Here is a 15050-nt window from a genome sequence, read left to right as displayed (position 1 = left end):
TCTCTTCCTCTTCCGATGCTCTCTCTGTCTCTCTCCAGACTTCAGCTGTTTCTTTCTCTCTTTCCCACGCACACTCTCTTTTTCTGTTTTCTCCAGCCTGCTTGTTGATTCCCCTATCCGACAGAGTACCCACGCACCTACGCTATGGCTACAGCTCCCGCAATTGTCGCTGATGGCCCGTACGGATACCGCTGCACGTCTTCTCTACTGCGCTGCGCTGCTGCCGCCGCGGAACCTAGGGCCTGAACCTGGACCGAGCTAGGATTCGGGGCTGACAGTGGCCAGGGGTATTTCGTATGTACAGGTTACTAGGGACAATGAAAAGTGGTCGACCGTCCGTCTGGTGGGGACCTGGGACAGTGAATCGGGCGACCCTCTCAACCTTGAAGCAGGTACAAAGCAAGAGAGAGGGTACCTACCACTACCAAGTGCTGGCCGTCTAGGAGGCCTACTGCGTACTAGTTAGAAGTACCGGAAGCTAAGTCCTTGCGTCAAGGTCAGATGAAAGTTGCCGCAGCCTGCATATTAGCAGAGTAGATGGGAATCATGTGTGCAACTACTACTGCTACTACCAAATTCAAGACAAGAGAAGCCATGTAAGATACAGCAGGAAAAGATGGAACGGGTCAAAGAAAAGAAGAGATAGACACATCAGCCAACGATGGCTGGTGAACATGTACACACCGCGCTCGGCCATAAAAAAACGCCGACGGTAATTACTTCCCGGGCAGAAAAAGTGTACAGAGTACGAAATGAGGGCGCGACGGGAACATGATGTGAGGGAGCAAATGTCAAGATGGCGCCAGACTGCACCACCTCTAGAACCATGGACAGTAGGCCAAATCTTCCATAGGAGCAGCAGAGCCGCCCAAGACAGCGACACTGACACTGACACTGACAGCGGCACCTCAATGAGGCCCCAGGAAGGCTGGTGTTATGGACTGGGATCTTCCAATCGAAATTGAGACTGTACACATACACTGACCTGGACAAGAACGCGCCACGGCAGATGACAGCAAGGGCTAAGTCCTTTGTCCCAACTACGTGACAAGAACATGGCCAAGGTACGGCAAGAAGACCGGGGAAACAACGCGAAAGGGGGCGGAAGGCCGCTGGATGACTTACGCAGTACTACTACTCTGGAGTGAGAGAGAGGGTCAAGAGCAGTTATCCAAATTTTGAAAGACACGAGGATCTGGGCCAGTCTCGCCAGTCTCCAGTCTCGAGAAGCTGTCCTCGTCCTTTGTTCGTTTCTCGCCTTCTTGGGTCGAACCCTCTCTGGGGTTGTCCAGCTTATCGCAATGGTGTAGGTATTCGTGCAGACACTGCAGAGAGACTGGGAAACTAGCCACCAGGCAGACTGGGCCGAATTGGGCTGGACTAGACTGGTATGGCGGCGGCGGTGGTATTGCATCGACTTCTGAAAGAAGAGGAAGAAGGTGAGCCGAATCGGACTTTTATCGGCCGGGTGAGTTTCGTGGTCCGTTATAATGGCAGTAAGGGGCCAGCAACACTGTCCACGGGGTCGGCAGAGAAGAACAGACAAACTAAGCAAGCAGGCAACCAGGGTTCCCCGTATCGCAAGGCAGTGTGGTAGGCCCGACTGGAGCAGGAATAGAGTGGAAGTGACAGCCGCAGACAGTTAGATCGGGTCGTTTACGGTACACTGCAGCGGTAGGGGACCAAGGAAGGTACTCCGTACTCTGAACTTGAAAAAGTTGTGAGCCAAGGTGGCTGAGATGCTAGGTACTGAAAGGCGATATTCCGACAGCCAAGTCGAGTTAGGCCAGATAAGCGCGTGGCTGAAGAGCTGGCAGAGAGAGTACAGAGTATGCGTGAGGTATCCGGGAAATGGTCGGAAAACAGGTTGTCGGTGGAATCGGCTGGTGAGCAGATACTCGGTCGATACTAACTCGTAGTGGATTCGGCTTAGGCCACCGAGGGCACCTCTGCTGTGTATACGTATGTATGTATGTGTGTGTGTGTGTGTGTGTGTGTGTGTGTGTCAGGTACCAGGAATGCAGCGATGAAGGGCGTAGCGGGAAGACAGGATGGATCGGTGGGGACGGCTCGCGGGTAGAGAAGAAGTCCAGACCCAGTGTTGATCTGTGTGGTGCCCGTAAGAGGCAGTCTCAGGTCTGGGAGAGGTGCGGGAAACTGGGAATACCAATGATCGATTGGATGGGGACGTGGCAGTCGTTCGTCTTCTCCGTCCGTCTCTGGTGCAAGTGTCTCTCGGTGTGTTCAACAAGCCCCTCTGCCCCTGCCCTGCGTCCAGAAGGACAATCCGAGAGGGTCGAGACACGAGGGAGCCGTTGATCGGATGCGTCGAAGCTAGGTCCAGTGACTCTCTGGTGCACCAATCACAATGTTGCTAGTCGGGCTGATCCGATGTGTCGAAGGTGGTGCGATGAGAACAATGTCCAGGTGCAGGTGCAGGCGCAATCGAGTGACCATACATAGATGGCTGGCTGTTGACTGTCCGGAGACAGCAAATTGTGAGAGGCCCGAGAATTAATAGTTGATGGTTGACGATTGATGGTTCATGGTTGTTGACGCATCCAACAGAGGTGGGGTACGAACTTGTGTTATTTTATTTCTTCCCCCTTGGGGTCCTAGACAGGTGGGACGTACTCCGTAAGGTTCCTTGCTCCGTCCGCTACGGATACCTAAGGTAGGTAGGTACGTAGACTCTGATCCCGCAGACGAATGGAAATGGCCCAAGGACAAGTGGGATTCTGGAACCAGACGAGCGTGCAGATGTGGGTTGGGGAAGGACGGGCCCAAGGGAAGGCAAGCACGACAAGCGGAAGGCAAGAAACACCCTGGTGCAGGTGCCAACCAAGCAGGCCCTTTCCTCCAAAGCCCACCTCAACCTGAGCTCTTGCCGTCAATCTCGAAATCATGTACCATTGCAGCAGGCACGCTCGTGATCAACCAACGGTCCAGTCCCTTCCCTCCATGTCCGCACACCTGATCGGGTACCTATTGCAGGTACCTACCTTACCTTATGACAGACTTCCTCCGTTTGAGGATAGATTGATTCTTGACTCTTCGACTCTAGAGTTTAAGAGTTTGACAACCGAAGACAGACAGATGAAGACTTTGCCCTCCACGATATACTCTCTTCGGGGTTTGCCAATCGTGCCCGCTCAGGACCGAATGCGAACAGCAGCGTTGACGAAATAGTTTAATGACTTAGACTCCCGTCGTCCGTCTCATCCCGTCTCGTCCTGTGGTCCTCAACCACACCATTTAGCCGTGCATCCTGGACCGCCACTCGACTGCTGTGTAAAGTAGGGATTTGGGAAGCAAAAATGGCTTGGCTTTGAGATATGCGCAATGACATTTGTCCAGTCAAAGTGAGGCCGTAGTCTCTACTTACCGTTTTCAGGGCATTTCAGAATAGATCTACCTGGCCGGAAAGAAGCGTGAGAAGTGTTGCACCTGGTGCGAAGGGAGAAGTATGAATATACCGTGTCCGTAGTCCGAGAAAAAACGTCTTGTCCGCTTTTCCTCAGCCGGCTCCATACAATGCGGATGCGCGATGCGATCGATGCCATACATACCGTACTTACTGGTTAAGTCTCATATGGCATGCCAGCCTGTTGTTGGATATGCCCTAGTGGTTACGTGTGCTGCCGCCTGCGGCTTGCGTGCATGGGCGACCCAAGACTAAGACACCCAGATCCCGATCGAGCAGGCAGAAGAAGCAGGGTTCAGTGCGGTAGCTTAAGGCATCTAGAGTTGTAGATTTGGGGTCCCTACCTGAACTCATGACACCTGCGTTACAGGACCCGTCAACCTTTTCGCCATCGTCATCATCATCTACTTACACACAACAACAACAACAACAACCTGAAGGGACGGATCACGGATCTACGTTCAGTTGTTGTGCTCTCTTGGAATCCCAATGCCCCACACCGAATGGTCAGACCGGCACGGCGTAAGGTAGGTAGACTGATACTTTCCGCCTCACTTTTCACTTTCAACTTTTCTTGGGCAAAAAGTTATGCCTGGATTTCAGGTATTCACTCACGCAGTCGACAGGCAACGCCAAAGGCCAAACAAAGGTGCGGATAATACTATTGGACGTTTTCTTCCCGCCTTGAATGGCGCACGGGCACCTCGGTCAAGATTTTGACTTTTGCAGTGTTCCCTATCGCGCCATTCAATCTGTTACCTCGTCTTTTGATGCAACATCATACCTCTGGTAAGTATCCGTACCGCCTTACCATTGATGTTATTACCTGAGAATACCTATGCAACCGTATGAATACATACAGTTGGGTTCTTCCCAAAAAGCATCTCTCCTGATGAAAGTAAATCCTGTTCAGACAGAAGAAGTAAGAAAAGGCAACAATTGCTTCCCGGGCAAAAGATTGGCTGCGGAAGCAGGAAAAGGCGTATCGGCACCTGCCATCTGAGTGACATTGGAAAGAAGAAAAGCACAGTGCACCTTCATTTACTCATTTAACCCCTGTCGGGAGTGTTTCCAGATGGGAAGCTGCGGCAGACTGGGGTTGTCATTGGTCAGTCATCCCACGGTACGTACCGCCCCTCCCGCATCAGAAAGTGGAGAAGGAGCCGCCGCACCGGCTGCGCACCCTCCCTCCCAAGGCTTCTCCTCCTCCAACCTTTCTTGGCGACATGCAACCACGACGCTTGACGCCTGGATGCTCGACGCCTTTGGTCTACTTTTGTTTCTCTCCTGCCCTGAGCAGCCAACCTTGCATCTAAATGGCAAAGCAAAACGGGATTTGCCCAGATCACCCTCATATCATTCTTTCGCAGCCGCAGAATGCACAGAGGCGGTGATTGCCTACGCCATCTCGATTACGCACAAGGGGAGGTCGGTCGGTCTCCGTACTTTTTGGTGCTGTATCAACGCTGGTATGCTACAGAATTCATACTCGTCTTGCCTTTCTGACAACGTTGTGCTCAATCAATGGAGACATAATGAACTACGACCAGATATTCGGCAGTCTTATCTCTTTGGGGAACACTGCGGCTCGATACAACCATGTATTATTTGACAGAAGAATTTAATCCTCCGGTATTACGCATTCGCGCAACCCCCCCCCCCCCTTTCGCTTTCCAAGTGCAAGCTGCGGACATTGCGCTTGCGCTTCTCGGCTACCTTAACCGCACGGTATCCAGTTCAGACACAAAGAATCAGCAGACGACCAGCCGACCCGAAAGCCAGCGATCCCATCAGTAAGCGAAGTCGTACTATCGCAAGAGTTACAGGCCACTCAGATGCCCCGTTGTTTCTCTCACAGTGAGCTGCACTTCACCTGTAGGGTGCCTTGCAATGTGGGTCGCTCTAGCTAAGATGCATTGCATAAAAAGTAGATTGGATACAGACACTAGGCCGTAATCAGAGTCTCAGGTACCGACTTCCCATCTAATTCTGTGCAGCACTGCAGCATGCAGTCGGGTCCATGTCTTGGATGTTATGTTGGCACATCCCTGATAGGCTGCTAATCGAGCAACTAACTATCCGTATGAAGCAGACGTACGAATATCTACCTACAATACCACCACTCTTTGCACCGGCTGTTCCGCGACCTGTGCACCACGTTTCCCATTCCACGTCCACCTCACCTCACCAAGCAGACGAATATTAAATCGCCGCTACCCTATGGAGTCCTGCAGTTCTGATCTGAACTCAGTCGCTGTGGTTAGGTCATTTTGGACGCTGACATATCTATTGCTCCCGAGAGCGTCTTCTCTTGACGCACTCTTTATCCTTTTCTTTCAGCGGACCACATACGACCAGGACACAGCCAATGCCAGAATACAGCCTCTGGGAGGCGGGGATACGCAAGCCGCACCGGCACCGCTCGCCAAATAGAACCATTTCGACTACGAACATCTACCCCTCGCCTCTTGTCGCTAGTAGCTGAACCGTATCGCTCTTTCGTTTGAAGCTGACAAATACCATCCACGATGCTTGCTCGAAAGGCTTAGGCCTCGCCCTGGAAGCGATCAGCGGTTGCCAGCTCAACGTAGCCAGAAATGCCCTGCAGCATTGGGGTTCAGCAAGGAAATCGATGGTAGAACTCGAAAGCTAAATAGGACGGGCAAAATGCGACTTGAGCACACTAAGTCTACTGGACGTTGGCAAAGTTTTCGGCGAACCATCCGAAAACCTTATCCTCCAGAAAGGTAGCTACAGCCATCAACACAGTCTTCAACTCTTTACCGGTATACCTTTCCAGTTGGAGGGACTACCTAGGGCTGGAACGAGGATCAGGGCCAGAACAACGATGATGACGAGCCCTTGGTCCAAGTGCAGATCTAACTCAAACGTTTGTTCGAGAAATCCCCAGATGTCAGGTGGCGATAATCACGAATTGGGCAAAAGGCATACCTAGATAAGAAGACCAATCACTTCCTTGCCGGGTCGCTGCGCGGGTGGGAGCCGTCATCGTCAGTCAACCGGGGCCCTCGGATGATTGAGCGAACCACCCATCTATTCCCCTTGTTACACAGCAGCCCAGCAAGCTAAGCTCGCTCCCTTCTGGTTGTTTTGCTTTTCCGACATCACCAGTTTTGCCGTCGTCCCAATTGCTCGATCTCATCTCAAGCCAGACCTTGTCATAACCATTACAGATCACGGCCTGACGCTTCGGTAGATCTGTCGCCGGCATCGCCGACCCTAGTGCCGCCTTGTATTGACAACGGCCCTTTCCTCTCGTTGTCGAAGCTTTGAGGATGTATCCGCAACGAAGCTTTCCCACGACCCGTCAGGGTCATCTTCCGGTGGTTCCAGTAGGGTGGGCGGCCCAAGCTCTCGCTCTCAAGCCAGCCGGTGCCATCACTAGCCCCAAGCTTCCGGCGTTGCTTCTTTTGAGGTCAGAGGAAGAGAATGTCTCGCCTTTACTCACTGTATTGGTCCATGTCGATGATCGTATATGAGCGAAGCAAGCATGCCGATATCAAAACCATCAAACCGATATCAGCATAAACGCTCCAAGCATGCCGCCCCCACTGCCACTTTTTTACTTTGCAGACGGAACACATGATTAGTAGGTGATGCCGTTTGCACTTTAGTCGCGGCGACGGTATACGTACGATTCCAGACGGACACCCAACTCTGACTTCTTTTACCCTTGCGTCGTCTAACATCATTGCCGAATCCTGTGCTCCCATGTCAGGCGCGGAATAGCCAACTGTCGGTACGTTTCTGGAAAGTACAGGCGGTGCCAAACCGCGGCTCATGTCTCCTTTGAAGAGCAAAAAGGCATCAAACCAAATCGATGAGCCTACATATATACTCGACACTCATACATCGTTGCTTGAGATGTAGAGAGCACGAAACGACGGCTCCCTTTTTTTTTCAGTGTTCAACAGCTATCCCTTGAGACTTCTGCAAGTCGACGCTCCTATCCTTGTGTTTGGTATTGGCGCCCATCGCTGTTGGTACCCGTGTTCTGCTTCAACCTTGCACCACCTCTCACTAGCCTAAGAGTAACCTTGTGGAATGCCGTGTTGTTTTTGTGCCACCTTAGGCGGTTTAGGCTTCAGCTATAGATTTCCTTCATGTTGAGAGACTGGAGCCCGTCAGCCCCAGCTTCTAAAGAGCCTCTCGTGGCGCCACCGACATATCGTCTGACTAGGCGAATTACGGCAGTGTCTTATACGCCGGCGATGTCATTTTGCCGCCCGGACACGCTCTCCTGATGAACAGGACTGGCCAGGCCCATAACAGGTATGGCGTACCTAGCTTACACGCTAAATACAACTACATACCTCTGCTGACGCCAGACGATGTCGAATATCAGAAAGCAACCCTCAATCTCGCTCGCACTGTGCGATACATCGGCAGTCCAAGTTCGACCCCATACCGAATTTGGGTTGGCAAGGCCTCCATCGAAGCACAATGGCGCATGATGGCAGCTCATCTGATTCGCGGAGCATGTTACAAGATGGATCGAAAGAGACCGAATCTGACAGCCATTTGTTCGATTTTGCCCAGGTCGAAGCTTTGACAGATGTGTCGCAGTCAACGTCACCGACAAGCAGATTCACTGCCTCACTCCCGTTCCAGTTCGGCGAGGGCTCAATATAGATTCCGCAGGAATTCGTGTATCTCCGCAAACCTACTCGATTACGGACCCGTTGGTCATTGGGTATTGATAGACACACGAGATTATAGAACGGGGTACATTGCCCAGAGTCAGGACATGTCGTCGTAAGTATCCTTATCGGCACCTTTGATATCTTCGACAGCCGCCGATCAGTCTTCTCCGCTGGGCGGGAGACGCACGGGCTCCTGTTCCACCCGGGATCACGGATAGAATCCGCTTGCTACCTACTCGCTTCGAGTCACTGCCATTCCCCCCTTTGTCTCTTTCACGCTTGCATTGAACGTTGGTACGGATCCTACCCTCGCCCCGTGATAACCCCAATGCTCTGAGCTACCTATCCGAAGGTCGCAGCCTTTTAAAAGATGCTTTCTTGTACTTCTGGCTCCATGTTTAGCCGTTTCACATTTCGACGCCGGGATCACCTTTCCTACGGGTGGCATGACGGATCTCGTCTGGCACCCGTCGATGATCCAGGAAATCGACGAGGTCTGTGTGTCGTCTCAACGAAATGTTAAGACGAATGAAGATCGTGCCACGGTTCATTACTCACAATTCGCAAATGTGCCTCCGGAGTATACTCCTGTAAGGCAGTCCGCGGAGTGCGCGGGCCTAGTACGACGATGTTGGACAACAAAATGCCAACCCATACTTCTGCCACTCTCCATAGGGCCGAAGCAGTGAGGGCCAAAGTGTGGCACACTTGACAAGCAGGACCACCACCAAGCCTCGAGGCTGCAGCAGACGAGACATTTTGCTGTTTCTTAGCCCTACGACTTGGGCGGTATGCTTGCCTCCCTCTCCTCAACAGCACAGGGCGAGGAGGAGGACCCTCCTGGCAGCTTGACACGTCCTTGCTGCTGGCAAACGCTCGTTCGGTCTAGCGGGAACCATCTAACAGATCTTGCTTCCCAAAGACAGCCTCCCACGCCTCCATGTTCAAGGGATGCCAACGTAGCTTGCACGCTTGGACAATTATGTAAGACGCCGTCTCGACTTGGGCATTACATGCGTCTGCCTACTTGTAGCACCTACTTGCTGCACAGACCTGGTTACCAGTAATACAGTGTCAACGATTCCGGACTCTGCCTTTAACACGATGGCGAACTACTGCATCGTGCTTCGAAAGCATTGACTCGGTAGAATTGGTAGACTTAACGGAAGCCACTGTTAGAGTTTCGTAAGGCTATTTGTAGAGTCATTCCTCAATTCAGCATAGCGTATCTCCTACCATCAAAAGCTTGCTGGGATAGCCAGCCGCACCCCTAGTACTGGTGGAGTGCAGTGCGTTTCTAAAGGCGTTGAACGTCTGTTACGAAGCAGCAGACAATAGCACGATGGAAATCTCTCGCTAGAATCTTTCTTCTGGTCACAATGGGAGAATTACAAATCTGAATGAACGGAAGCTGGACCAACCCAGATTCAGGCTAGCCCAGGCCCGGTCCGGCCAGATTTCACCGAGTATCAAAACGGGACCCCACGAACAGTGTTACTCGGTAAGTTGCAAGGTGCCGAAAGCAAAGCTAATCAAGGCGGGTCTCCGTAGATTGCTGCTTTTGATGCGAATCGGCCACATCGATTCTAACTCATGGTGGGCAGTCGATTGGCCTGCCTACCCGGCCGCCCGCCCGTATGGCAGACAAAGTACTCGAGAGGGGGGTTGAGCCGAGGGAAACTTCATTAAACACAAGATCTACCTCTCTGCTATTGAGAAGCAACCAAGTCAACGCTTTGCCGAACTGCCCAATCATTCTCCATCTCACGGGGGAGCCTACGGAAAACTTCGTGCTCGTACACGGCAAGACGTTCAGGCAGGCATAGCGGGCAGCATCACGAAGACTCTCGCTCGACCCCGATCCGGAAATTCGAAAGCGGACGTCCGGCCCTCGGGGTCTTGTACCGGTCTGGTGCAAGGACCGGTACAAGAACAAGTTGAATTTGGGTATTCTAATAGACGCCGGGTTGGACCGAAATTTCCATCCCAGGAAATTGTTTGTTGACGAAGTTGTCGACAATCGCTATCTCGATATGGCCCTTTAACACGTCTGCAGGTCCCTTTGCTAGATCGTTTCTCGGTCTACTCGGTTCATCGATGCGATACGGCACTTGTTTATTGTTGAGCAGCAGCTACAGTAGTGATGACGGCAGGTTTCCACATTACTTGCCGGAGACGTTCTTTCTCGGTCTCGTCGGCAAAGATGGTCTCTATGCCCCGTCGGGCGAGGGCGCAGATTTCGTCGCGGGAGAGCTTGAAGTGCTCCGCTACCAGCCTGTACTCGTTGGACAACGGGCTGCCGAAGACGCCAACGTCGTCGGTCTGGTTTGATTTTGAGAGTTAGCTAACATGCCTTGCCCTTTGAACAACAGATGAGCGTCGCGAAAAGGTTCTCAAAAACGGAGTTGGAGGCCTCAGAGGGAAGAAGAACCATAAGAAAAAGGAACGTACGCCCAGAGATATCAAGCTCCCCTCCACACCCCACCACTCCCCGAAGTGATGGCCCTCGAACCCGCCCGTCACCATACCCGCGTGAACGTTGCAGCTGAGACACAGCTCGAGCCCGATGCCACGCTTGGCGATTTCCCGCTTCACGTCCTCGCTGAGATGGATCACGTGGCCCAGCCGGCGCGGCGACCACGACAGGATCTCGGCGAGCTCCGCTGGGTGGCCGGAGCACTCTGCCTCGCCAAAGTGGATCGTGATGCCGAGGTCGAGGGTCTGGGCTTCGGCGAAGGCGTGGCGGAAGATGGAGATGTTTTCAGAGTCATCGTCCTGGCCAGTGTGAACGCGGGCCGCCGGGTCGCCGCAGAGGTCCACGCCGACGACGCCCTTGTCGCGGAAGGAGGCTGCGAGGCGGACTGTTTCGTGGGCTTGGGATGGGGTGTGGCGGCGGTCGACGGAGAGGATGAGGCGGGTGCGCATGGCGTTTGGGTTTTCCCTAGAAGATGCCTCGAAAGCGTCTATCGCGGAGAGAATGGTGGCGACGTAGACGGACGGCGGCTGGGGGGTCGACGAGGGGAGGGAGCGCGGGGTGGTGCGGAGTTCGAGGTAGGTTACGCCGTCTGCTTGGAAGTCTTGCAGGACGGAGAGGGTTGCTTTGCGGAGGGTGTCGACGTCGGTGATGAGATTGTAGATGTAGGATGAGAAGAGGGGGAAGAAGCTGTGTGCCGAGTGTGTTTGTTAGTCATCCAAGCCAGGGAGCAGAGGTTCTTGAGAGGTAAAGGCGAGGTCAGGTTTTACGTGGTGAGGTCGTAGTCGTGTTTGCCGTCCGGCATCACGACGAGAGGGTCCTCGAGGTCCGTTTCTCCCGCCTCGTGCTTAATGACCCAGATGTCGTGGAGGGTGCGACGGCTTATGCTGCCCGTCAAGTGGGCGTGGAGCTATGATGGTGTCAGATGAGGGTGTTCATAGCTATAGGTCTCATATCCGTAAGGGTTCTCTTGAAAATATACCTCGATTTTAGGAAGAGCTACAAAATCCATATCTATTGTTGGTTGGGAACCCATCTTGTCCCAATTGTTGCGTTTTGTCTTGTTGAGGATATCCCGTGCCTGTAAGAAAGTTGTGAGTAAATGTTGGTTTGGTTTTCCCTCCTTATCAGCTGTCAAATGGGAGTCGTCGATATCCCACCCCTCTTATTCCTGCCGTCTGTGCGGGTGGGCGGAATTGAACCGTCGGACCGGAAAAGAGGTGGTTGGGAAGAAGATCGCGGGGAAGTCTTCTGGGCGACGTTGAACTCAACTGATGTGGTTTCTAGAGAGGGGCGTGTGAGACAAGGCGACAACACTGCTGTGTTTGGGACAAAAAAAGTGTGAGGTGTTTCGCGATTGGCAGCATGCAGTGCAGGTTTCCCGACACGGTTCCGAGTCGGAGCGGGCCGACGGTGCCGATCCCGGAGTGCAGGAGCCCCGGATTTTCTGGGATGCGTTTGCTTCCGGTGGAGTGAGACATTCCCGGCGCTGGCCGGCCTATTTGCTTTGTTCGAGTCTGGGTCACTCATGAAACTTTCCGTATGCCAGCTTTTCAATGCTGCGATTTCCTTTTCCTTCCCTTTGTTCCTATGTCTCTGCCGCTACTTTTTACACTTCAATTGACCTTAGGTTCTTTATGATACTACCACACTTGAATCGTTTATACTGCATTGCCAATATTCCTGTCAAAGTGAATCATGCATCCTGGCCGACTGACAATTCTGAAATGTTTCTCTTGGCTGGACATGGATCCAAGGTGACATTGCACATCCAGAATCAAGCAGGCTTCAGTCAGCGCACGCAAATCCCAAGAAGATGAACTTTGGTTGTAGTGAACCGAATCAGGCAAACCACTCACATAAACCTCCTGTCTTGCAGTGCATTTCGATTAGTAGTTAAGTGTTTCTTACTATACATTTGTAAAAACGCAGGCTGCTTTTCTAGTTCACCGTGTGATTCGTACTTGTTTATCGCGAAGTTAACCTGTCCAGCTCTGGTTTGCCATACTGCCCATGTTATAACCACCTATTCTTCTTGTTACGCCAATAAAGTCTCAAGTAGTACCGCTCAAGCAGATTTGAATTCTATTCGACTTTTTGTTTTTCGTGGTATGAAGACCTTCAATCTCCAAATATGATGCAAAGTACATCTGGACATACTCATTCCGAGGTAGACTTGAGTTGCAATGTTTCTTTCAGAAGGCCACACTTTGCGCATATACATACGATATACCTGGTATCCTTTTCCACCTAATCTCTTCCCACTCCCCTTACTCCTGCTTATGTCCAATCCTCGGCAGACACAGCCACAACACGAGCATGATCCCCAAGAAGGCGAGGATGATCGGCTGCAAAACCTGCACACCCTTCGCCTGCGCCAGCGCGCCGACAGCAAATGGCAAAATCGCCGCCCCGCTACCGCCAAACGCCGCCGCAAAACCAATGGTGCTGACATGAAGATGCCTCGGCAGCAGCTTCGTCGCGGCGACGACAACGGCCGGGAAAAACGGACCCAAGAAGAACCCCTGAAGCGCGACCGCCACGGCAGAAACGTAAAAGTGCGGCACGAGCCAGAACACCAGCTCGAGCGCCATGGCGATGGGGATGTAGACCGACACGGCGAGCTTGACGCCCAGCCTGGGGGTCACGAAGCCGAGGACCGCGCGGCCGAGGGTGATGCCCAGCCAGAAGCCGACCGAGGTCATGCCCGAGTCGAAGTTGTTGGCTTTGCGGACTTGGATCATGAACTGCACGATCCAGCCACCGAGGGAGACTTCGGTGCCGACGTAGGCGAGGAGGAAGAGGGCGCAGAGCCAGGTAACGCGGGCGTAGGGGCGTTTGAAGAGAGCGGTGCGGAGGCCGCCTCCGGCGTTGTCGCTGCGGGAGTGGCTTACCAGCTCGCGGTAGACTGCGCCGGTTTGCGTCCAGAAGGCTGCTGTGCACCAGACGAGCTCGATGGAGGCCAGGCCGAGCTGGGGAGGTTGTCGTAGAGTTAGAAAATGTGAAACACCCAGATACTCTCATCGTTACAGAGAATGGGTAGAGGGTGAGAGGTGTCTGGTACTCACCATGAAGTAGTAAAAGTTCCACCAACCCAAGTTCGCCTTGTTAATCATAGTCGTAGCAATCAAAGGGGCAATCACGCCGCCGACACCATAAAACGCGTGCAAGAAGCCGAGGACCTCGTTGGCCCTCGCCATGTTGCCAATGTACGCGTTCCACCCGGCGTCGCTCAGGCCGTTACCGAAGCCGGCGACGACGAAGGCGGCCACCAGCGCCGGGTAGGGCGGGTGCTGGGAGATGATGATGTAGGCGACGATGTGGCACGTGGAGGCGATGACGGCGATGCCGCGCTGGCCGAGCTTCAGGTGGACGTAGTTGTTAAGGGCGGCCGAGAGGACGTAGCCGACGAAGGGAGAGAGGAAGACGAGGGAGACGACGACGTAGGAGAGGCCGTAGTAGGTTTCGAGCTGGTCAGGGGTGTCAGTCAGCGTGAAACTGGGGATATCACAGTTAGCTTGGACGGGAGGAAACGCACGTAGGGAATCAGAGCCTGTTTCTGAGGTCAGTCGCTATACGAATCTTGGAGTTTCTGATGGGAGTGGTGAGAGAGACTTACACCGTAGGCGGCATCGTTCGCACCGGAGACGAGGAGACTGAAGAAGCAAGATAGGACTCTGAAGAGGTTCGACCTCGGGTGATTCCATCTCTGCACAACTTCGGCTGTTGTCGTCGGAGCCGGAAGACCCCCCGTCGCATCTGTATTCGATCCTAGAACATGACCTTCGGTATTTAGGAGGCTGCCTTCCTTCGAGGTCAATTCCTGGAGCGGAATCTCCTGGCCGACCGTCAACGTGGTCGACTCAGCAGACATGTCGTATCTGGTGATGACAACTCAATGTCCTGTCCCAGACCCTTGAGCAGCTTGTCGACTCGAAGTTGATTAAAGCTTCCAATAAGGATTCTTTAACTGTATTTCAGCCGTAGTCCAAATAGACAAAACGTTAGGAGGGCTTGGGGTTTTATGGGAAGCAACTTCAAAGGAGTTTAAATTTGTTTGACAGCTAAGAATGACGAATGGGGATCCTAGTCTACCTTGGACGGAATATGTAATACGCCATTCCTTGCATGGGCGATGTGGGACGATCTCAAGCTCGAAGCGGGTTACTCCAGACTCACGGATACCTACCTTGCGTCACTAAGCTCTGTATCCTTATCAGGGCTGGCTCTGCAGCTACCGAGTACCTTTACTGGTAATGGAATGGTAGGTCTTCCCGGAGAACATTTTGCAGCCAGAGTCAAGACTCAGTTAGTACGACTTTATGTGACTTTAGCAATGCTACGAAGCAAACACCAGCGCTGCCATGGTGAACAATCGCCAACCCCGGAAACCCGGACACTGCGAAACGGCGGGCGGCCCGAAGACCCGGAGACTCGATGGGCTTGCGAGCAACGCACATCGGAGAGCTGATTGGCTATCTGGGTAATG

General features: G+C 53.0%; 4 protein-coding genes across 4 annotated transcripts; 2 read left to right on the top strand and 2 right to left on the bottom strand.

The window, feature by feature from the left end:
• Positions 1-5023: 5023 nt before the first annotated feature.
• CPAR01_13660 (uncharacterized protein) lies at positions 5024-5857 on the top strand (the record flags this gene model as incomplete). Its single annotated transcript, XM_060497912.1, has 2 exons — positions 5024-5217; positions 5485-5857. 2 exons carry the CDS (start codon positions 5024-5026, stop codon positions 5855-5857), a joined length of 567 nt encoding a protein of 188 aa, XP_060343380.1.
• Positions 5858-8192: 2335 nt separating this feature from the next.
• On the top strand, positions 8193-8940 carry CPAR01_13659 (uncharacterized protein; the record flags this gene model as incomplete). The annotated part of the gene is made up of 3 exons (XM_060497911.1): positions 8193-8200; positions 8441-8708; positions 8764-8940. The coding sequence occupies 3 exons, from the start codon at positions 8193-8195 to the stop codon at positions 8938-8940; spliced, it is 453 nt and encodes a 150-aa protein (XP_060343379.1).
• Positions 8941-10203: 1263 nt separating this feature from the next.
• On the bottom strand, positions 10204-11696 carry CPAR01_13658 (adenosine deaminase; the record flags this gene model as incomplete). The annotated part of the gene is made up of 4 exons (XM_060497910.1): positions 10204-10410; positions 10540-11251; positions 11332-11471; positions 11544-11696. Coding segments are annotated over 4 exons (1212 nt in total), but the record flags the coding sequence as incomplete, so codon positions are not given.
• A 1135-nt stretch (positions 11697-12831) lies between these two features.
• Positions 12832-14435, bottom strand: CPAR01_13657 (MFS transporter; the record flags this gene model as incomplete). Its single annotated transcript, XM_060497909.1, has 4 exons — positions 12832-13533; positions 13630-14031; positions 14100-14114; positions 14181-14435. 4 exons carry the CDS (start codon positions 14433-14435, stop codon positions 12832-12834), a joined length of 1374 nt encoding a protein of 457 aa, XP_060343377.1.
• Between the last annotated feature and the right edge of the window lie 615 nt (positions 14436-15050).

The sequence above is a fragment of the Colletotrichum paranaense genome (assembly GCF_030867605.1).
Source record: "Colletotrichum paranaense strain IMI 384185 chromosome Unknown Scaffold_13.1, whole genome shotgun sequence".
Classification (NCBI taxonomy): Eukaryota; Fungi; Ascomycota; class Sordariomycetes; order Glomerellales; family Glomerellaceae; genus Colletotrichum; species Colletotrichum paranaense.
Note: the sequence above shows the minus strand (reverse complement) of the source record. Positions and strands in the feature narration are given on the sequence as shown.